Below are 23,717 nucleotides of genomic sequence, written 5' to 3'. Positions count from 1 at the left end.
ATGTCTTGGCAGCTAACACCCATCATTGTCTGCCTGTGTTCTGTCCATGATACCTTTGATGTCGTGGGAACACTTACACAGAAGCATCCTGAGAAATCCAGGAATACGAACAAGGATATAAAGGTTGCTAAGGACTGAAATCTGGAATTCATATACACAGCTACTTTACAGGAAGTTTCCTGTACAGTAGGCATTGAAGATGAAAGACACTAAGATGCATGCATTCAGTATTTTCTTTGGCTTGTGAATTTTGAAAAATAGAACTTTCAATTTACATAAATGTTGCAGCCAAATATATACTATTGTATGCATTTAGGGAAGAGTTGTGTAGTGTTGAATGGGGGTAACACCTAGTTCCTTCTTACTGTTTTAGCATGGCTGAAAGTACAGACAATCCAAAAGATCTTGTATACTTTGCATGACCACATACATACTTACCAGCAGATTCTTCTGGCATCAGACTTACACCAGACGAGGCACATATCATCTTTGGAACTTCAGTTTTAATGTTCTTGTTAGGTGTCCTGACATCTTCCCTAAAGATTTATGAATGTGCATGTCATTGTCTCAGAAGTAAATTCAAAGGTACTTTAAAAAGACTTTGCTCATCTTCCCTGTATTTAAATAATACACTTTTTGGTGCGTGTTAAACTTCACTGAGACTTGGTTCTGCATTTGAACTGAGGAAGGCAGGTAACAAAAAAGCATGGGCTTAAAAATGCATTAATGAAAAGGAAAAAAAATACTATCTAAAGTTCTCTGTACTCTGAAATACATTGTTTCTTCTCAGTAAGACTTTATTTAACTTTAAAATGTAAGTTTTCTTCAAGGAATAAAAGGCTTCCGATATCAGCGAGTCAGGAAATTGGCTGTTGTACAAAATTGTATAATCTTTCATGAATTTATCGTTCTATCTTAAAACTGTCTAGCTCTTTAAAATCTGTACTATTCTTGCCCACTGTTGCAGAGCTCCATTTTTTCCATGAGTTTGAATCTTGTTCTTGTTTTCTACCTAAATGTGCTTGTAGCCTTTCTGCATGCTTTAGTTGTTCTTCCAGCAGTGCCCTTTGGCTTAAATAGCTTCTTCTAATCTGATGTCTACCTTTTTGATATATTTTCTTTCTCTTGTTTTGCCCAGGCTACTGAACCAAGCCTTTTCAGTCTCCCCTTCTCAAGCAGATTTCCATTCTCATTATTTTCTTCAGTAGTCGTCCTCTGCAACTAGTCCAGTTTTGGTTCATGTTCCTTGATACACGGATGGTCATACCATATCATCCTTGATACACGGATACACAGAAATCCAGACTGGCATCTCATTGCTGCTTTGTACAGTGCTTCTCTGTCACTACTGGAAATCAATTTTCTGATACTTCTAGCATCACATTTGCTTGTTTTCATAGCTGCATGATGCTGAAAGCTCACAAACATCTTTACATTGGCTAATACACGATACCTTCCTACTCTATATCACCTTCAACCAGTTAATCACATTAGAATTTTATTAGATCCAAGTGCATGACTTCACATTTTGCATTACTAAATTTAATCCCATTTCAGTCAGTTCAGTGAAACATTTTTTTCCACTGATTGTTGTCTGTGGGATTGGGATGATGGGATATGTCTTATTTCCTCAGGGTGGAAATCCTTATCTTGCTATCATCGAGGTAGATTCCTTAGACATCTGAAGAAACCTTTTGTCCTAAACAAATTCAAACTTATGCTCTGTCATGCATTGTTGCTTTAGGAATAAAATCTGATGCATGCTCTGGAAGTATATTTATTTTTCTTTTATTCAGTCCTCCTTTTTAAAGGACTGTCTTTTTTCTAGGAAGTTGTTATTGCTACTTCGTTTTCCAAGAAGCAGTCATATAAAGAGAACAGGAGGTTAGCTGGGCGTAAACAGTGTTCAGAGAATACTGTGGAATTACGCTGGCCTGTTCACTGTTACCAGTTATTTGTCTTTAAATAGCACGTTCAAACAGAGAATGATAATTCATGTATCAGAGGCTTCGGATTCTTGTAAAATCTCATATCAAACATGTAAATCCACAAGAGCAAATACACAATATTAGGAAGAAATTGCTGTGAGAGTGATGAGGTGCTGGCCCAGGCTGACCAGACAGCTGTGGGTGCCCCATCCTTGGCAGGGCTCAAGGCCAGGCTGGATGGGGCTGGGAGCAGCCTGGGCTGGTGGAAGGTGTCCCTGCTTGTGGCAGGGGGTTGGAACTAGGTGATCTTCAACGTCCCTTCCCACCCAAACCATTCTGTATGGTATTCTAAGACTAAAGTGATGCTGGTTTTTTGGAAGTTTCAGGCTTAATAGCATTAAAACGTACTCTCAGGTCCCTATGCAAAGACAAGGAACTAGTACCTATGGAGAACTGTTAAAAAGCATACATTTCCTACTGTTGTTGCTGTATAGGATGTGTATTAGTGATTAAATGTGTTTTTTCATTGTGTGGATGTAGCAGGAGGTAGAGCATAACTAATATTTTGACAAAAGGCAAAGCAGAAAAAAATAAACGTGTCAATAGTGAAAAAACACAACTCATGTTTAGAAAAATGTCTGAAGATACAAAACTGCAAAGATAAAATGTAGAGTTGTCATTTCTTAAGTTTCTGAAACAAAAAAATAAAAACATTTGGGGGGGGGTGGGGGAAATCAAGTCTGAATTTATCCAGAAAATGTTGCAGAATCCAGCAAAGGAAAAAGCATTTTTCTGCAAATCTATAACTATATCTGATCTTTGCTTCTGTTCTTCTTTTTAGATATTTGTTTGAAAGAAACAATGTCTTTGGCGGACAGCCTGTATAATCTACAATTGATTCAAGAATTTTGTCAGGAATACCTTAACCAGTGTTGCCATTTCAGTCTTGAGGATATGCTCTATGCAGCTTCTTCAATAAAGGTAAAAATAAATAAATAAATAAGAATGCAAGTGGGGTCCACAGGACTGTATTGCTAATGATATTTTTAGTCATCTTTTTGTCTGCTGCTATATAGCGATACGAAAAAGCACGTTGCATCTCATGTGGTATAGCATGCAACACACAAATTTCAGCAGCATGTAAAAATGTCTTCTTTTGGCAGTTACGTTGTTATAGTGATTTCAGAGGTTTTTTTAATACAAAGCACTTGTGAAATTTATGAATTTTTTTTATTTTTGTGCAAAACCTTCACACTTTATCTTCTTTCTGATTAATTAATTGTTAGTTAATGCATGTAATCCATGATATTTCTGGTAAAATATAAGTGATCTGCATTCATTTAAATTTATTAAGGCTTTAACAAAAGGATAAAATAATTGAAGAGTTGTTTTTGGAATTATTACTCACTCTTCTTACTCATTTCTGTGTAGACAGTAATTTTATGGTTTTTAACCTTAAAGCTTTTTCTCTTCCATAAAAGTGTAAAGACCTGAGCTAAATTCATTGTAAAATCCAATGGTTTTATGCCCAGAACACAAACAGGAGCACAGTACCAACAAATACAGTTGTTTGAATAAGCAATTAAGCATTTTCAGTCATTTTGAGATTTTTCTCTTGATAGAAAGTAAAAAAGTGGTTTTTTATTCTACAATTTGTTTAAACCTATGCGCAAAGACAAGGAGAAAACAAATTATTTCTTGCCTAATTGTAAATTTAATTCTTCATTTTTGTGTCTCTTTAAGACTTTCTTCTGTATAAAACACTCTTGGTTTCCTTAAGATCCTTGCAGCCCTGCCTTTAGGGAATGAAATGTTATTTTTATGGAGTCAGCATATCCATTGCACATGGGATGTAATTGGTTTCTAAATATCTGGGTCATTTGCCTGCTTTTATGATCATTATAGCAGTCTTGCAATCTGAGTCACACAGGCCAGAGTTTGAATACAACTTTGTTGTCTTCTGTAGGGTTGAACCCAATCTTTTGCAAATAAATAATGAGCTATCAGGGTGAGTAAGGGCAGTGGGACTTAAGTCTAGACTACTTAGCTATTGCTCTTATATTTTGTGTATGCAAAATTGCATAGTGACTGCTTTCAATGGGCTTTTGGTGTTTTTAAATTTCAGGTACTTACATACTTGTAAAAAGTCTGCTGCATTGCAGTCTCTTCAGTCTGTAGTTTCCCACCATATGGTCCTACAACCATATTCAGTGATCTTGAATAGGACTGCTTCGGTGCATTTTGATTGTTTCTCTCTGCTTACAGATACATGGAATAAACAGAACTCATTATTCTTCAGTTTCTTTCATGACAATTACTAATACCATTTTTTATAATAATGATTTTTTTCTCAAACCAGTATGCACTAGGAAGCTTGAATTTCAAAAAAAGTAACGGTATAAAATATTTTGTCAATCTCCCAATGCATCAGACTTTACACATTCAAAATGCTACAGACAGTAATTTTGCTGTCTCTGAACGCTTTTTAGAGGGGATTTAGAGTATTTCTAGAACTAAGAAAGCCCTTTTGTGATCATGTTTTTACAAGTTGCTGTGGTGTGGATACTTTAGATGTAAATGCTACAAAGAAAGGCTGTCAAGTTTTCCTTCTAAAACCTGGCACAGAAACTTTTGCTAGCGCTATAAACTCTGTTTTTTCCAGTATTAATTTGCTTTCTAAATAAATTCATAGTTAAAGGAGCTCTTTCTTAGTTTTCCAGTCCGTCTGATTAGAGTAAGTTTTAATAAATGTACATATTCTTCAAAGTCAATGTAAAGATTATTGTCACTTTGAAAAAACTTGTATTGTAAATGGATATTTTAAATATTATGCATTGAATTAAACTGGTTGGAAGGAGTCACCTTTATCTCAGTCTGCAAGTTTATATACTATGAAGTTGTAGGATTTATAGACGCATGTGTCTTTGTTTCAGGTGTGTCTTAATCAGCAAAAAATTCTGTTTGCTTTCAGGGTGCAGTAGGTGACACTATGCTTTTGGTTGAAAGTCTTTACGTTCGTAGTGGTGAAGAAAGAATAAAAAGAACAAAACTGCTGATACATTACTGGAAAAAGCCTCAAGAAAAAAATTACAACTGAGTTTTTTGAATTACAAAGTTGTGTCTTGTGTGGTCCTAGAAATTACATTGGGTATCTTTACTTCATGCTGGTCCTTGAGAAGGAAGGGAGCAGAGCCTCTTTCTCTTAAAGTGATCAGGCACAAAGTGCACGCCATGCATTCTTTACTGGGCACGCTGCACTGTCCTGTTACATTAAATCATGGTAGGTTGTAGGTATACAATATGAAAATCTAATGCAGGACTTGACCAAGGTGGTTGTCTCACTTTCGGCTTTCCCATCAAAATGCACAGAAACAAAGTCAGATTAATTTAAAACTTCACTTAACAAACATCCGGAGTCTTTGATACGGGCTTTCAGATTTTGCATCAGATGAAATTGTTGGCTTGGTTCTGTTTTAGCGCAGAGGAGAAATAGGCTTTGTCTGGATTTCTAGACAGCTTTAATGTGTCATAATCATGTGAAGCAGAAAGTAAGTTTTGTGTTGCTTCTCACTTGCTGATTTGTCCTCCTCTAAGAAAAATATATCTGTGAAGTTCTTTGTAAGACGTTTGCTAAGGCAGGGCTACTGATCTTAAAGAAAAAAATATTTGAGTACATTCCATGGATGTTTGAGGCACGACCAAGGGATCATACTGGTTCCTGACTGTTGTCCTTTGAGACAGGCAAACACAAGTAGAGAGAGATTACATGAAAATAATCACAATATTTTATGAATTCTCCTTGCATATTTAACAAGAGAAAAGAATAGAAAATCTGGAATATCTCTAGTTGTGCAGATTGCTTTTTTGCCCTGATCCTCCCTTTTTCCTTCTCCTCCTGTAAGCAGTTTTATCCTGAGACAGAATGTTTGGGGTTTTTTAATACCTTGTTTTTAGCCTGTATCTAGGAAATGACATAGAACTGGAAGAGCTGTTTTATTGTGTCTTGACACACATGTATTTTGCCTATGCAAAGAAGTTCGTAGGAATAGAACTTGCATGAAGTGCATAGGAAGCATGAACCACCGTGCAGAACAGTAAAGATTTCTTCATTGCTTTGGCTCAACAGTTGATTAGTACTGCAGTGTAATAGTCAGTATGTAGCATTTGTGACTTGAATAAAGGTCTTATGGAATATGTAGTTCCTGAAAGGATGTTGTAAGGGACATGTATGATCCTTGAATAGAAAGGAAAAAATGCATGTCACATGTTCCATTTGTCATGTGAGATATATGTTGAAAGTATCTCTAAAAGAGTGAAGACACATCTTTGGTTATATTCTTGATATCTTTAGATCATTCTCTGCCAGTTCATTCTGGTAGGACCACAGGGTTAAGGCCTAAGACCAAGACATTTATGAGGTTAACTGTCAAAGAGGGTACTGATGGATGGCTTGGATCAGTTGAGGTTTGCCATGATTTGAGAGCTCACGTAGGAACTTGGCATTTGAAGAATTGACACACAGTTGTTGTCTTTTGAAAGTGTTCCTTTACCTGAGCCTTTAGAAATGTGTGGTGGTGTGGGGTATTTTTAGATATTGATCCTAAACTTGTGCTACTCATTTGATCAACACATACTGTTTTACATTCCCTGTTCACTGATGGAGGATCGAATCAGGATGAGACACAGATCACAACCAGTATTAGAACACCCTTTATTAATTCAATTGCTGTTATTAATGGAATTGATTCATTATTAATAAGAGATAAGTATTCACACAATCATTCATTTGCTCACACAGTACACACACAGTCATTTTTACTGGGTTGGAGGCCAACCCAGTGGCCTCTCAGCAGTAGGGGGTCATACCAGCCCACCAGTGGCTTTTGGGAAGGTGTCCAGAAAGTCTCTCGAGGTGTTCATTTGTCTGTTTAGGTGTGTGTACATATATATATATACACATACAATCTTGTACTATTTGCATGTAACAACTACTGCAGTTGTGGGCATGGTTAAGGTCATACAACCTGTTGTTGACACTAGCATGTGCTGATGGTTGTACAGATGTGGCTGAGTCCTGCTGTTCTGAGTGTCTGGGTTCTTGGGGATTCAGCAGGGCCACAGCCACAACTCTCTGAGCCTCTGAGTTCTGGGGAAACGTTTATGTGCTGCTCCGCAGCACGGACACTTCTTCTCTTTGGCCGCTGTTTTCTGACTGTAGAGTCTGTTCACCCGAAGTCATGCAGAAGGCACATTTATTCAGAATGAAAGCTTTCTGAATGTGAAATGAAGCAAATCAGAGAGATGATTGCTGTCTCTTGTCTGCAAAGGGTGTTCCTCTGACCTAAATGTGGGCCAGACTCTAAACCATGCAGAATCACAACTAAGCACATGGAATAGTTACCTTATTTTTGCACTTAAGTTAGTAACCAGAGCCAACAGAACAAACATTTGCACTGTCAAAGGCCCAGTAGGCCAGATGGAGAGGTTGGTTCCAGAGCCTCCTTTTTATTTTTGTTTTTCACTGCTAAATTAAAACAGGAGAATATTGTATCTAAAGGATTGTTTTATACTGAAGTATTTATTGAACTTGAGCACTTCTGAATACTTGTGCTTTCTGATGTAATTTGCAAACAATGTAAGCAGAAGCTGTAATCAACGCAGTGTCCTCAGAGATCTGAAAAACAGTGTTTAGATATGTCACATAGATAAATCCTAGAAATGAAGGGCTACCATGATGTCCACGCATGTTGTACAGCTTTCCCTCCAATCTCAATGTGAAAACCCACTGTGATCAGGCTGCTAACCCAAGCTAGAATTTGCAGTTGAGGTCCCTGTAAGCGTGCATGGATTCCCAACGGACCTGGGAGAGCAGCTGCCTGTGTTTGGTGAGACAGTTAGGTACCTATGGTGGGTCTTTGTCCAGGGATTTGACGCCCATCTGGCTGGTTTAAAATTATTTGTGATCAGGAATGAAGAGGAGGATTCAACCAGGAAACAGTTCTGTAACAAATTCTCCCTGAGAGGGACCAAATGCTCCTGACTCATTCTTTAAAGGGAAGCAGCGTGGTTTGCTTTCACTGATGTTCATCAGCCAGTTTTCCCACTTCTTTGTTCTGGTCTGAAACAACACGTAACTGGAGTTTTCAACTTGAGTTATTGTGGTGTTTATTAACCTGTGGCAGAAGATAGGACAAACTGGTAGTGGATACAGCCTTCTCCAGAGAGCTTGGAACACTCCAGTTTTCTTCAGTCTTGACACATTTATGTTGGCACCTTTATAACATATATACTATGGATTTGCATTAGAGATAACTTTCCTGACCAGCTGATCAGAGATTTTTATGTGCATCATAATACAAATTTTACAGTGTATTTCTATGTTTGTTTTGAAAAAAATTCCTAAAAGCATCTGTGGCTGCTTTTGCATTCAATTTTAGTGGATTCAAGCCTGATTACAAATTAGTTGTATCACCTGTATGTATGACCTTGTAACAGTTATTCTATAAATATGCAGATCTAAAACCTGTAAATATTTGGATGAAATTTATTTTAAGTGGCAAGATTTGATATACTCTTTCTGTTAGCTAATTTGATTTAAAAATTAATCGTGTTTTGTGGTGATATTAAAGAAAATGATTTATCTTTTTTGTATAAATTTTTATAAAACAAGCTAACTTATATCTCCCTTGGATACAGAAACAAGCAATGACTTCAGATTTTATACTTAAAATATGAGAATATTTGTTTTTCCAAGAGATAATCTTCCAAGATCTGTTAAACAGAAGTTTTATATTGCAGTACCAGAAGATGCAATAGATAAAATGTAACCAGTAGCAAGCTGACTACATACAACTAATGAACAGTCTGCAAATATCAAATTGAAAAAATCAAATCAGAATGTTTAGCACATAACATTATCTATGAAGCTGCAAGTCTGCCATCTGCTGTTCAGTGGGTTTGCACCAGTCCGAACTCTTCAGAGTTTAGTTATTTTTTTACTATTAAAATACTGTTTGCTTCTGAATATTTTTGTGTATAAGTGAATGTGATAATCGTATGGCAAGCTATTAAAACTTTTTTCAGCATAATCAAGGCAAAATCTACAGAAATAATGTCAACATTCTTCCTAGCCTAGGGGTAGCAGTATTACTACAGACTCACAGTCTTTCCAAAAAATTACGTTATTGATCATCATTGGTCTTTCCCATTGATCATTATTATTAACATCCCTTTCTGACTAAAAATAGCTTTTGAGAAAATGCAGGCTCCATCATGATGCTTCACTATCAAACATCTAAAGTAGCCTCAGTTCTAACTGGGCCATGCAGCCAATGGTTTAATTTTTACTTCAGTAAGTATACTGCTTTGGGGATTTTGGAAAAACAAGCGGTCTGCACAGAAGATATTCTTGGCAATATTTGAGTCCTTCATAAACTAGTCACACTATCAAATGCAGCATTTAAACCTAAACGTGATAAACGTGATAAACGAGAATTTAAGTACAATATTATTTCAGATAGGAACAAAGCTATGATTGGAACATTTTATGATTCATTTTTTGTAGTAAAAAAAAAAGTTAAAAATTTAAAAGTTTGAGGGGAGGTGGAAAATATTAGGAGGAATATTGTAGAAATTGTAATATTTAGGAATTGTAGTATTAAAAATCGTATTTTGTCTGAGAAGTACATCTGATTTTTTTCTTTACATATATTGCTTCCTGATTAAATCAGTGTGTGATACCAAAATGCTATCTTAGCGTTTTGTCTGAATGGAAAAGATTTTACTACAATCATTTCCGCATTCGGTTCTGTTGTGCTGAATAAGCAGAGATGAGGTTTTTCCTAGTCTACTTATAGTTTGTATGTAATAACTATGGGAACATCTGGCCGATCACTTCACCATATCCTAAAGTGTATGAGCAGCTTTCAGTCTAAGCGCTTCACTACTTTGCTGGAGTGAAGGCTTATCCACATTAGAAATATTCAGGAAAAATAAATCTCAATCAAAAGTGTCAATTACATATTTAAAGTTGTATTTTCAAATGTACTAATATGGAATTGAGGTTCTCACTTATTATAAACATTTTTGTTGTAAATTTTAGTTTTTTTAAAAAAGATGTTTTTACCCCTAATGCCTGTGCTTTTTTTCCTGAAAGAAAATGACATTTTGTTTAGAATTTTTTTTCAAACGTTTGTTTGCACTCCAACGTTTGAGGTATGCATTTTTAAGGCAACAAAATTAATGCAGCAATGGAAGTGGACATTTGAGGGACTGCAAATACAGTGAAGCTGTCAAAAGAAGTCTTGATGGAAATCTTACATAGTCTGGATACAATTTTTTAGTACACCCTCTGTGGGCATACACCAGCTATGCTCAAATATACGGCTCAACACTGAATGTAAGCAATCTTGCCTATTTATGTAATTATGCAGTGGAAAGTTAATGGGTCCATCACAGAATACAAAGCTCGTTTCTTCTTTTTCCTACTGGATCACAAAAAGCTTCATCTTTCTGCTTAGATTTTCCTCCTCAAGCTGGTGAGTTGACAACAGAGAATTTAGAGACTTTGCAGTCATATATGCCTGAATCAACCAGAAAATTTTTTTCTTTGGTGTTTTTTGTAGAGCAACTACATGGTGTTCATGGCAGAATTGTTCTGGTGGTTTGAAGTAGTGAAGCCATCATTTGTACAACCTCGTGTTGTTGTGCATCCCGAAGGTAATTGTATTAAAGATTGGTTTTAATAAGCATGGGGTTTGTATGTATATTTACAGATTGCCATTGTGTTCACAAATGCAGTGAATATTTTAGTTAACAGGATTTGACAGTGTACAGCCCCCTTAAAGAAGGAGCAAAGTACTTTTTCCTCATGTTAATCTTAATCTCATCTCATAAATAATTAGATTTAGTTGTCTATTACCAAACAATCATTTAAATTGTTGTGGTATAATCACTTGCAAATTTTCCTAACCTAAACAAGGCTAGAATCCATTTATACCCATGCAGGGATTAATAACATAATGAGGAGCCAAAAACAGAATTTAGCCTGAAGAGCTTGTGTTGCCAAGGAGCAGATAGCAAGAGAAAGAAACATAAATGCGGGAAAAGTGGACAGATAGTTAATTGTAAAATTGCATTTTGTACCTGGATGATGCAAATGCCCAGACTTCCAACAGTAAATTTTCAAAATTAAAAATTCCCCTTTCAGGTAGATCTTGAGATCTGTTAATGAGTCATGGTAACTTAAACATTCATACAGTAGTGCTGTGGCTGCCTCTTCAAGAGTTAGGAAGGGATTTTTGTTGTGTGCCTTTTATACCTTTTTTTCATTTGTATGCTTTATAGCATATACAAATCCAGTTTACGCCTTTTAAATATTGCTAACTAATTTAGGATATGACCAAAATACTATTTTCTAGCTGAAAAGTCAGTCTTAAGGGTTTGGGACAAAAAAAATTTTATCAAAAAAATTTCATCCAGAAGAACAATATTTATTTTTGCTGAGATGATTGCTTGCTTTTAATTTTGTGGCTCGGTCCAGGTTTTTCTTTATTATTTCTTCCCTTGCCTTTTCTAGTAGTTTTTGTCATGCTCCATTCCCTTAGTCAGTGCCACTATGAGAACTTGAGAGGAGGTAAAGCTGAAAGGAAGCGACTGGGTTTCAGTGCAAATAATGGAACCAATGAAAATTCTTTAAATCTTTAGAAATCATTAATTCATGTTATTTCAGACAGCTTTTGTACTGTGGATTTTAATTAAATACTAAATGCTAATAACTTGAGGTTCATTCTTCCTGGCAGCTGAACCTGCAAAAGATGCAGCTTCTGCTCACAGCTTGAATGCGAACAGAAGAAATTATGTGGATGGCCCATCTGGTTCTGACTTTGTAGCCAGGTAATGTCAGAGAATCACTAGTACTGTTTCACAATCTTCTCTTTATATTCAAAATCAAACACAGTTTTTTTTATTTAGTTTTGTTGCCTTTTTGCAGTTCTCAAGGCTTGAGTTCCCAAATATAACCTAGAGAATCTTGTGGAAGATCCCACAGTTGAGCTGTTTCCCCCCCTGCCCAGTTGTACGGCAGGCTGCGTGTTCTTGTCTGTACAGGTTGTGGTTGTCACTTTGACAGTGTGCTGTTGCCTCACCAGTTTACAAAATGACCCTTACCATTCAGCAGAGAAGTGCCACATGACCTCTTTGTCCTCTTCAATTTCGTGTGGGGCTGCTGACCAAGTGTGCTGTGAAAGAGCTATTTTTCTGGAATACACAGCAAATTTTCCAAAAACGGTAAAGTAAACTAAGGTAACAACAAGAAAACCACTGAGTGATGGGTTTAGTTTGGTCTGATTGTATTACTTAAGTACCATGAAGGTCAAATAGGTAAAAATAAATACTTATGCTATGATGAACTTCCCAAATCTTGTGAGCATCAAGGATGGAAAACTAACTGCTTTATTAAATATGTTTAGCATTATTTGTATTTTTTGTAAATATATGTGAAACATTTTTAGTATTACTGTTACAGATTTGGAAGCAATATAAAAACATCCTGTTTCTTTTGTGGTCTCTAGCTGATCATATATTTGATTCATTTCCCAGGGGAGATCTTGCCACTCTCTAGAACTACCTGACAGCAGGCTGTAGCAAGGTGAATGTGGGTCTCTTCTCCCCAGTAACAAATGACAGGACAAGAGCACATGGCCTCCAGTTGCACCAGGGGAGGTGTAGGTTGGATATTAGGAAAAAATTCTTCACTGAAAGGGTGGTCAAGCACTGGAACAGGCTGCCCAGGGAGGTGATGGAGTCACCATTCCTGGAGGTGTTTGGAAGTCATGTACATGTGGTGCTTGGGGACATGGTTTAGTGGTGGACTTGGCAGTGTTAGGGTTAGTGGTTGGACTTGATGATCTTAAAGATCTTTTCCAACCTAAATGGAAATGGTTCTATGATAAGAGGCAGAAATTGCACATTAGGTCTTCTTTCTAATCTTCCTTTTGATAGGATTAAGAAAGCCCTCCAGTGATCTGATCTGAACAAAGCGCATAAGGGGTAGCATTGCATTACATTTATCATTTGGGGTCAAAGGTTTGTTGATTGTGTCTGGAATGACACAGAGAAAGATAAAATTAGCATTTCAATTGGATATTCAGCAAATTGTTACCAACCCAGCTAATCCTGTTCAGCCTTTTCTGTTGTTTTTGGATGGAGTTATCATGGAGGCGGGGGAATTGTTTGGTTGGTTTGAGGGTTTCTTTGGGGTTGAGGGTTTTTTTAGTGTTTAGGAACCTATGCTGACTTTAATCAGGGAGTAATAATTTTTACTATCGTTAAATGCTGTGATTCCAAATTTCTTTTTCCTGTGTGTATCTGAAGTGTTTCCCTTGCAGACAATAGTTATTGTAGTGTAAACTGAGCATATAAACCAGGAGAACAACAAACAATAGCAGGGGTTGCCAAGGTGATTCACACTTTGCAAAGCCACTGCTAGCAGTCCAACAAAGGACTTTTAACTGTGACTGTCCTACAGAACCAAGAAAGGTTTGCACTAAAAAATCACTATTTGTATGTGGTTTCCAACCTAATGTCCCCTTTTTAGAGCCCTTTGTGACAAAAATTTTAGTGACTTATCTTTTTGAAGTTCTACAAAGATAGTAAATCTTATGTCAGTCACACTTAAAGAAACACAGAGTTCTGTGCCATACTTATTCTTGTGCGGTAGTCATCACTGTGGAGATTTTCTTTAACTGTAAAGAATGTTAATAGGTGAATACTGGACAACACCGCAAGAGAAGTCTTATCTGTAGCCTTGACTGTGTGAAAAAAAAATCCTGGCAGCTGAAGCCATTAACCATACATTTATCCCTGCTCTGACAAATTCTGTCAGTAACATAGTATCTTTTTGATCCAAATTAATCTGCCGTTTCTTCAGATTTGTACATTTTGTCTGTGCAGATGGTTTTGGCCTCTAAACCGAAGAGGATTGAGTAGTAGTTTTACAATAAGCATCTGAATTCAGTTCATAAACGCTTACAAAAGGCTTTATGTTTCTTAGTGCCATTACCATTCCAAATTCAACAAGTCTGTAAATTGCCACCAACGTGTTTTGTGAGACATACTGAGAGATACAGTAAAAACCGTTGTGAACCCTTTGTGGGTGGTGGATTGCGTATTCTGCTAGCTCATCACAACACTTTTCTAGTGTCTCTGCGAGTGATGGATATGGTTTTGTTTTGGAGTATTATGAGAGCAATCCATGAGTAATAGAAAGAGCTATATCTTTTCTTATAAACCAGTGTACATCATTGTAGAGGAATTATAGAGGCATGAAGGCAGGTTAATTATCATTGATAATATACAGCTGTGGGCTGGCTTCAGGGGTGGTGGGCTGGCTGACGTGGATGATGTGCAGCTGTGGCCGATTCCTGCTAGGGAGTTAAATAGCTCCAAGGAGTGTGGAAGAGGAGCACTGGATGAGGAAAGACCTGGAAGAAGCAGAGGGAGGAGAGACAAGGAGAAGGCCCCAGGAGAAGCAGGGGGCTGGGATGAGGAGAGGCTGACTGGAAGAGGAGCCGGAGAAGGAAGAATCCTGACGGAGCAGAGGCAAGAAACAGGGTGGGCTGGCCTGAAGAGGATGAAGAAACAGCACAGACAGACAGTAGATGAACTTGTGAATCCCTGTGGGGGATCGGTGGCTGTGCTGGGGCAAGGTGTGGGAACTGCTTGTTGAACTTAACCTGGGATGGTAAAAGCCATGTTGCAGCTGGCTGGTTGTGATAGTGCTAGCGACACATCATCCAACTGGATGACGCTTCACCGCATTGTAGGACAGAGGAGGAGCCCAAGAAGTTATCTCAGATGGTAGGGATCTAACACACAGGCTGCAGGCTCCCTGGCAGAACAGACCTGGCTGCAGGTGGCTGTGATCCTGACCACCTTCTCTGTCCCAGCTGCGTGTTCCTGCCCCCTTGAGTGTCTGATGTCGTCATTTCAGTGACGAAAACGGAAAAAACTAACCCAGTCGGAAAAAGTGCCTGTTTTTTCTGTTGGCTTATCTTCTTGAAATGACTCAGAAGATTGGATGGAAAGCCAGATCCAGCGCAGTGAAGGGAGTGGGACTTGTGGCAAGGAGCATGTCTGAGGTTGCCATGGGACCACAGTCATGGTGCCAAAATCAGTCTTTTCTTGAGGGAAAATGAGGTGTATGGATTTTCTGTGTGGTAGAAAAATTTCACAGGCTGCTGGAACAAATTTTGAAAGCATGCTTTTCTTTTAAGATAACTTACAGACATTGTACCTATGATTTTTAAATATTCATGGAAATCTTAAGTGCCATTTAAAACAGATGTCATGTAGCTAGCGTGTAGTGCTACTAACACAAAATCGTGAATTTCTGAGAAACTATTTTGAATTATTTAATATATACTTATGAAAGATGCTGTTGTAGATTGTAAAACAACAATATTTTTCTTAAACTGATGTGAATATCCTTCCCACAAATATTATTTAGAAATATTTATACAGCGTACTGTATATAAACTATAAAAGCACTGAACAAATATTTTGAAAATTACTGATTGAAGAAAGGGAATTTATGAGCGTGCTTTTGAACTCTGAACAAAATTCAGCACATGAAAGGATTTAATCCAGTGTCATTTGGAAGTCTGGCTTCTTTAGAAGTGTTTTACATACAAATGCATGTGTCTTTGTTCTAATCCTGAAGAAGAACCTTGATCAAAAGATCAAAACACTGAATTTCATTAATCCTATTCTGGATTAACACAGCTAGTCTATTACAGAACTTCACTATCAACCAATAGAAAGTATCTGCTCTAAGTAGAAACAGAGGCAATCTTCTTAATTACTGTTGTATTAGTAAGTATATTTTTTGTTTATAAAGTCTCATCTATCACAAAATCTCCTGTATCACTTCTAGTGCATATTGCTGTCCAGACACAAAGTAGACGTTTCAGACTAAGCAACTGAAGAGATACGCATGAAAAATATGTGATATGAGCTGCAGTCTCTCAGTTTTGAGGCCACTAGGAACTGTCTCATTTTGTTTGGGTTTTTTGCTAAAATCAAACCTAAAAATGAGAACCTTTCAATAACGCCACTTAAATGAAATAGATCAGGAGACAAGTATGTTAACAAAACTAACACTGCTCTGTGGCTGTTGCTGTAAGAGGACTACCTTTTTGAGTTTTTGGTCTATCTGCATTAGGTGCACTTAAAGGTAGTAACTGTGTTCTCTTTTCAGTTAATTTATTAATATTTCAAGAGACTTACACCTCGCTTTCTTCCCTGTTACAAAAAATAAATCTGTTTTTGTGTTGGCCCAGCACGTGAAGTCTGGTTGCCCTTTAGATATGTGGCTTTTGATGTATTACTTCTGAGTTAATGTCTCTTGCTTTACAGATTGGAAAGTCCAACTTGCACACCATCTCACCAACTGCATACGCCCCAGCAGCCTTATTCATCTGTTCCAGGTAATAATTTACAAATGGGTGGAAGACGCAGTGAGACAAGATGGTGTTTTCTGAGTAAATTGCTATCTTGCTTATGTTTATTCTAACATTACTTACGGAGAAATTACTGGGAGAGCTTTACGTGAAAAACTAATGAATGAGTTCTGTAATTTATGAAATGTATAAATGGGAAGGTTTGGTTTGTACCTCTTACATTGTGTGTATATTTTCTTAATTTTACTTCTGTTTTGATTATGTGGAATATGGCTTACAACAAGTATTTGTAGTGTATTGTAGTATATTTTACTCTAGTAAATTCTTTGATGAGGGGTATAATATGTATATTCAGGATGAAATTGATTTAATTGCTCTACTTGTATTCTCAGCATAAAACCACTTTTTTTGCCATGGCAGTGTTCTAAGTAGTGAAGCAAACTAATTTGTTAAAGCAACAGAAGGTGATGTTAAAATAATTTTTCAAGCGGTTACCTTGGGTTCTATTTTAATTGCATTTAGGAGTCATCAGAAGGTCCACTTCGATGTCTTATGTAGATGGGTATGTAGGGACATGGCCCAAAGAGAAAAGGTAAGCAGTCTTAGCTTACAGGTTAATTACAAAATGTTTATTTATTGTTCATACATAGTAGTAAATGCTCCATTGTAGTTTGGATGTTCACCGTCCTGTAATAAGAGTTCTTGTAAGCAACTTGCAAAGGTACAAAAAGAAGGAGAAAACTGTATCATGGAGTAAGAACTTGGTAATAGGAAACAAACTTCTATAAATAAGTCATTCATTTTTTACATTGAAATGGGGTATATTTGAGATATTTGAATTGTTGGAATTAAATATGTTCACATTGGCTCATCACAATCAACTAAAAGTGTTAAGAGTAACATGGCTAATGAGCTCAGTAGCATTTTAACTTATATTGTTTTGTGGAGAGTAGGAATGATCAGGGTGAATGTTTTGTTTTTCAGTTAGACCAGTCATAAACTTTTAAACTTCAGAGTGTAAACCAAAATTAAAATGGTAAATAGTTATAGTGATGGGTTATTTGGTAAGCTTAAATTGTGTCTCTTTTCACACCTTCCTACTGATCTACTATGGCAACCCTTATATTCCTTAAATGCCCAGAATTTATTCCAAAGTAATAAAAAGCATTGGTTATCTCTGGGTAAAATGTTGTTATATACTATTTTATTGTGCATTTTTCATGATATTTTTATCTGTTCATTAAATATATTTAAAAAAATGTATATTTTATTACATTTAAAGCAAGGCAAAATACAGTTCACCTAACAGTGCCTTTAATATTACAATCTTAAAATAATTTTAAAACAAAATGTGATTCTGTGATTATTATTAATCGTGAGTTGCTCGGTTATTTCTTTTATTCTGATCTCTATTAGGTCATCATTACATGGAGTTTCATTTGACATTTCTTTTGACAAAGAGAAAAGCATTCCAGTATCTACTCCAAACAGAGGAATTACTAGGTCTGTGAGCAATGAAGGCCTTACCCTAAACATCAACCGCATGCCGAAACATATTAGAAAAAATCTGTCCTTCAAACCAGTAAATGGAGAAGAGGAAAATCAAGATATTGAAGAGGAAAAGGACATGGTACCTCATAAAGACATAAAGGCCAATCAATCTCTTAACACAAATCAAAAAAATGCCAATGAGAGCAGCCACTACAGGTTTCCAAACGGAGCTCTGCAAAACAGGTCAGTTCTGGATGATTTTGGCAATCAGATTGAGCCACCAAGCATTGAAGAGGCTTTGCAGATAATTCATGACACTGAAAACTCTCCCAGAGTTATTCAACCGGACCAGATTACAAATGGGTTCTTTCTTCACAATCAGGAAATGAGCATCTTGAATTCAAACATTAAGCCAAGTCAGTCTACCCCTGATATAATTACAGACACAAAAGGTACTCTAAGTCCTGTGACTGACAATACAGAAGTAGATACTGGAATACATGTCCCTTCAGAAGATATTCCAGAAACAATGGATGAGGATTCTTCTTTGAGAGATTATACTGTAAGCATGGACTCTGACATGGAAGAACCATCTAAATTTCTTCAGGATTATGACATGCGAGCTAGCAGTCACAGAGATCAATTAAGTCCCTGTCCCAGCTCAGTAAGTACTAAATCACAGGCAGGCAGCAGTGCTTCTTCAAGTTCAGGGGTTAAAATGACGAGCTTTGCAGAGCAGAAATTCAGGAAGCTGAATCACACAGACAGTAGAAGCAGTGGAAGCAGTTCTCAGAAAACCACACCAGAAGGTTCTGAGCTGAACATTCCTCATGTGGTTGCTTGGACTCATATTCCCGAGGAAGCATCTGTTCCTCAAGGGAGAGACACTACCCAGTTACTGGCTTCTGAAATGGTACACCTTAGGATGAAGCTAGAGGAAAAGAGGCGAGCTATTGAAGCACAGAAGAAGAAAGTTGAAGCTGCATTCACAAAGCAGCGGCAGAAAATGGGAAGAACAGCATTTCTTAATGTTGTGAAAAAGAAAGGTGATGGAGTATCACCTCTCCGAGAAGAAGCAGCAGGAGCAGAAGACGAGAAGGTATTCACTGACAGAAATCGGTTGAAAGAAAAAGAAACTCAAAAATCAGATGAACAAACTAGTAAGACTTCAGAAGTAATAAAAGAAAACCCTGAAAATTCTCATAGCAAATGGTTAAAAACTCCTGCTACTCCTATGGACGGTGAAAAGCAATGGAATTTAGCAAGCCCCTCAGAAGAAAATTTTAATGAAGGAGATATCTTAGAATACACGAAATCTATCGAAAAGCTAAACTCTTCCCTACACTTTTTACAACAAGAAATGCAGCGTCTATCCCTTCAACAGGAGATGTTGATGCAGATGAGAGAGCAACAGACTTGGGTTATTTCTCCTCCTCAGCCTTCTCCTCAGAAGCAGATTCGGGACTTGAAGTCTTCATCAAGGCAAACGGGAACTTTGTCTCCCATTGCACCTTTCTCACAGGAATCTCCTCGCTCTACGCATCAATTTCCACAGTCTTCCAACAGGAAGAATGCCTCTTTTCACGTTAAAATGCAAAGGACTCCTAGGCCAAACGAGCTGAAAATAACACCTTTAAATCGTACCTTGACTGCCCCACGGTCTGTGGATAGCCTTCCTCGTTTGAGGAGATTTTCTCCAAGTCAGGTTCCCATTCAGACTAGATCATTTGTTTGCTTTGGAGATGATGGTGAACATACAGGTGAGCCTCAGTTAGGGGGAAATCTTTTGAAGGATGTCAAGCCTACAGAAGAGGTGGTAAAAGAAGGACCAAACCTGCCGAAACAGTGTGAACTGAAGTTAGAGGAAAAGGAGATTAAGCCTATTGAATCTAATGTTTCTGAAGTATTATCTCAGCCTATCACAGAAACTGTCTGTGTCACCCCAAATGAAGATCAGCTAAGCCAACCGATTTTACCAGCACCAGCTCCCAAAACAGCTAACTTAATTGAAGTTTCCCTATCGGATTTGAAGCCACCAGAAAAAATGGAAGTATCTGTTGAGAAATACGAAGGTGAGAGTGATAGAGAACAATTTGAGGATGACCAGAAAGTGTGTTGTGGATTCTTTTTTAAGGTAAGAGAACTAGTGGAAGTGTATGTCTGCTATTAAGCTTCCTTTGAAAGGGAACTTCTTAATCCAGATATGGATTTCAGTGATGATTTTCCGTTGAAGTCAAAGCAGGTGGTTCTGCAACTCTAAATGTACAAGCATATCTTTTGCACTTGATGATTAATTTGGCATTGCAAGAGTGGTGAGATTCTACCATGCTGCAGTTCTGAGCATACCAGAGTATCCCTTTCCATTCATAGCTGTGGAAGAGTTGATTTTTAACATAAGCTTGGGTGATCGTAATTAAATACGCTTGCATTTTGCCTCCACGTCCCCATCCCACCCCCAGATTTAACTATAAGGTTTTGAAGTACATAGCAGCCTGCATTTTTAAAACATTGACTGTCTCAGAGTTGTACTTTGGAGAGCCTTTTACCCTCTCATGGCTGGCTGAGGAAGTATAGTCTCCTGAGACTCCCTTTTGAAGTTGGTATTTGGGAGCACTCCCTGTTGTCTTATTAAAGAGTTATATTCAGACAGGCTTTTAACTGTAACGCACGTTGTAGGAGAGTGGTCTAGACACTGAAAGCCATCAAGATTTTGAATTTGGAATACCCCAAAATCTTGTATCATGTGTCTGAGGTGTGCCTTGCTTGTCTGGAAGTGTTCCTCAGTTCTAACAATACACCTGGCTTGATCAGCAGACATTACTTTTTCATAGTTACTGGTTTTGGTGATAATTACCTTAATCTCTGTATACATAGAGTCTTCCAAAGCTGAATACAGAAGTTTATGCAGTGTGGGTTCTGTCTCTAAACTAAAATCACTTGGTTTTTTCCCTAGGGATATATTTCCCTCTCTTTCTCTCTCCTTTTCATTATAGTTGTTGTTGTTGTTATTTTTATTTTATTTCCACTATTAAATTGTCCTTATCTCAACCCACGAGTTTTACCATTTTCTGATTCTCCTCCCCATCCCACCGGGGAGGGGCTGGTGAGCAAACAGCTGCGTGGTACTTAGTTGCCGGCTGTTAAACCATGACAATTTCACTTAGCAAGTTTTCTCATATCAGTGTTGAATTTCATGTTTGACTTGAGAAAGGAGGAATCCTTTTATGAAAACTTTTTAGTAATCTTAAGAAAAATATTTTAAAATAAACTTCAAACACTGCAAAAGTATATTAGGATATTGTAACCCAATGTACAGAATTAAGTGTCTAATGGCTTGCCAAAGTCAGTTGCTGAATTCAGAGATCTTAATATTTTTGGGTCCTTTCCTTCAAATACTGTTGCTGCTAGGATGATCAAAAGGCAGAAAATGATATGGCAATGAAACGAGCAGCATTATTGGAGAAGCGTTTGAGAAGGGAAAGAGAGACTCTGCTTCGAAAGCAGCAGCTGGAAGCAGAACTAGAACATAAGAAGGAAGAGACAAGGTAAAAGTACATGTTCTGATCCAAATGATCAATAACTGTGAACGTAAAAATGTCTGGTTTAGTTTGAAGTGTAACTTACGTGTCAAAAAATTGCATCTTAATATCCAAGATATTTAATTCTAGTCTCAGATGTGCTGACGAGCCCAGCTGAAGACACGTGTCAGCTGATCCTGCAAAATCAGCAGGTGGCATCAGTCTGTTGCTCACGCTCAACATATGAGCTCTGCTAGCCTGAGTGAAGCTCCTCAGAGCACTGCCCTGCCCTGCATTTCATATTCTGCGGGACAGTGTATCACCTGGGGCTTCTTTCTGCACAAATGCACAATGCTCATTCAGTTACAGTAGTCACGCTAATAAACATGGTTTTGATTTTACTGGTAACAGTATCCCAAAAGGCTGAAACTGTCTGAACATTGGGGGGGGGGGGGGGGGGGGGCGGGAAGGCAAGTTCCTTTTACTGACGTCTGACAACTCTAAAGTTTCAAAAATCTGACACTTGTGTTGGCCTTACTGGACTAACTAAAGCTGTTAATCTGGAAAGTTTCTACTGCTGAATTTATTTGATAATTTTTTTAGACGCAAAACGGAAGAAGAACGTCAGAAGAAGGAGGATGAACGAGCACGGCGAGAATTTATTAAGCAAGAATATATGAGAAGGAAACAGTTAAAGCTTATGGAAGAAATGGATACCGTCATAAAGCCACGTTCCCTCTCAATCAAACAAAAAAAGCCACGTCCAAAATCAATTCATAGAGATCATATTGAATCACCTAAGACGCCAATCAAAGGTCCACCAGGTAACAAATGTTCATGTGGGAAAAGAGTCTGTTCATGCTAAAACACCGGCTTGTTTTTGGGTACTGACAAGCACGTGCATTTAGTAGTGTTGTGCTAAATTGAAGCTGCATGTGACCAAACTAGAAAGCAAAATTTGCCAGAAATTGAGATGAATGTCACTTACCTGCTATACGTGCATGCGTATATCAAGAAACAAAAAGGTTAACTGTATGAAAACCCACTGGAGGCACCAATGTGTGTTGCAAGTTCCATACACACCCATGTATTCTTCACTAATCTCTTCTTGCACCTGTAGAGCTAAGAATGAATAAAAGTGGAGAGGGGTAAGAGATTGATAAATAAAATGGTTATAAGGTAAGAGTATTTAAACTCCTGCTTAGTACAGACAAAATTAAAATTAAAAAGTTACTTTTATATTTCATGGGGTTTTCTATTTTGCTCACTGACCTACTACATGTATAGTATTGACATAGCAGCGCTAATCATGTGGAACAATTTAGCATTCTTTTAGATCCCACGTAACTGCAGTAATGATTAGAAGTATTGCTAATTTACAATTGGAAGACTGCCCAGTCATCCTTTTTGTTACAGCATCATACAGCTTTGTTATTCTGCTGCATTTTCGCTAACTGGCTTGGTCCACCTTCCAGTAATCCATCCCAAGCTTTAAATTAAGTCTTGTAAGCTCTCTTTCATGAAGACTTACCTAGCTTTGATTGCTTTCTTTGATTTGTGTAGTGCCAATATTCCCCTGTCCATGCTTCACATCAGTACTTAGGCTGGGACCATCCCAGTTGGCTGCAAATGGCTGGGTATCAGCAACTGTTTAGATGAAGTGTGCCACATATGCATGCAGGTATATCATGTACGGGTGTAAGAGTGTTGTATATAAAACCTCTTACTGACTTTCTGATGCTGGTGTTAGGTCTAATGAACAGACTCTATACTTGCGTAGGTTTATGAGCCTTAACTTTGTTTTTATCCAGGTTCACAGCTTTATCATGTTTTTTCAGTATCTAGTCTTTCATTGGCATCGCTGAATACAGGGGACAATGAGAGTGTGCAGTCAGGCAAGAGGACGCCAAGGTAAAGCTAAAATAACCATTTCACTTAATAAAATTTGATAATCAGCTATGTAAAACTAGCATGAATTTTAAAGAGGTCATGTATATATTGTGTACTCCAAGAACACGTAAGTTTTCCTGATTTGAGGCATTGATTGTTCCCTAAATGCCTGACAGGGAAAACTAAGCCATCATAATTTGTTTCCCAAATTTTACCAAGTAAACCAGTTGGGCAGCTATAAATGAGGTCAAAACAAAACACCATTCACACAGCCTCTTTAATCCACCTCCTTGTGTTTAAGACTTAACATGTGGAGAAGTTCCTGTATTTTTTTCCCCTTAGCAGTCATACACGGAAGTATTAAATGTTCACTAGGACTTCAGCCTTTTCCAAACTACAGAATTTATTCTCCATTAAAAATCACCTTAAAA

The 23,717-nt window shown here is 37.5% G+C and overlaps 1 protein-coding gene across 2 annotated transcripts in view; it reads left to right on the top strand.

The window, feature by feature from the left end:
• The window catches only part of CAMSAP2 (calmodulin regulated spectrin associated protein family member 2), a 91,097-nt gene that overhangs the window by 59,056 nt on the left and 8,324 nt on the right, over positions 1-23,717 (top strand). For both annotated transcript variants that reach the window (XM_040611331.1, XM_040611330.1), the window contains 9 exons: positions 2,770-2,909; positions 10,553-10,646; positions 11,729-11,822; positions 16,344-16,414; positions 16,910-16,979; positions 17,804-20,012; positions 21,287-21,423; positions 22,000-22,220; positions 23,235-23,307. In XM_040611331.1, the coding sequence (XP_040467265.1) occupies positions 2,770-2,909; positions 10,553-10,646; positions 11,729-11,822; positions 16,344-16,414; positions 16,910-16,979; positions 17,804-20,012; positions 21,287-21,423; positions 22,000-22,220; positions 23,235-23,307 (3,109 nt within the window). The remainder of the gene's footprint in view (positions 1-2,769; positions 2,910-10,552; positions 10,647-11,728; positions 11,823-16,343; positions 16,415-16,909; positions 16,980-17,803; positions 20,013-21,286; positions 21,424-21,999; positions 22,221-23,234; positions 23,308-23,717) is intronic.

Source organism: Falco naumanni, chromosome 11 (assembly GCF_017639655.2).
Source record: "Falco naumanni isolate bFalNau1 chromosome 11, bFalNau1.pat, whole genome shotgun sequence".
Classification (NCBI taxonomy): Eukaryota; Metazoa; Chordata; class Aves; order Falconiformes; family Falconidae; genus Falco; species Falco naumanni.
This window is presented reverse-complemented; position numbering and strand designations above follow the sequence as displayed.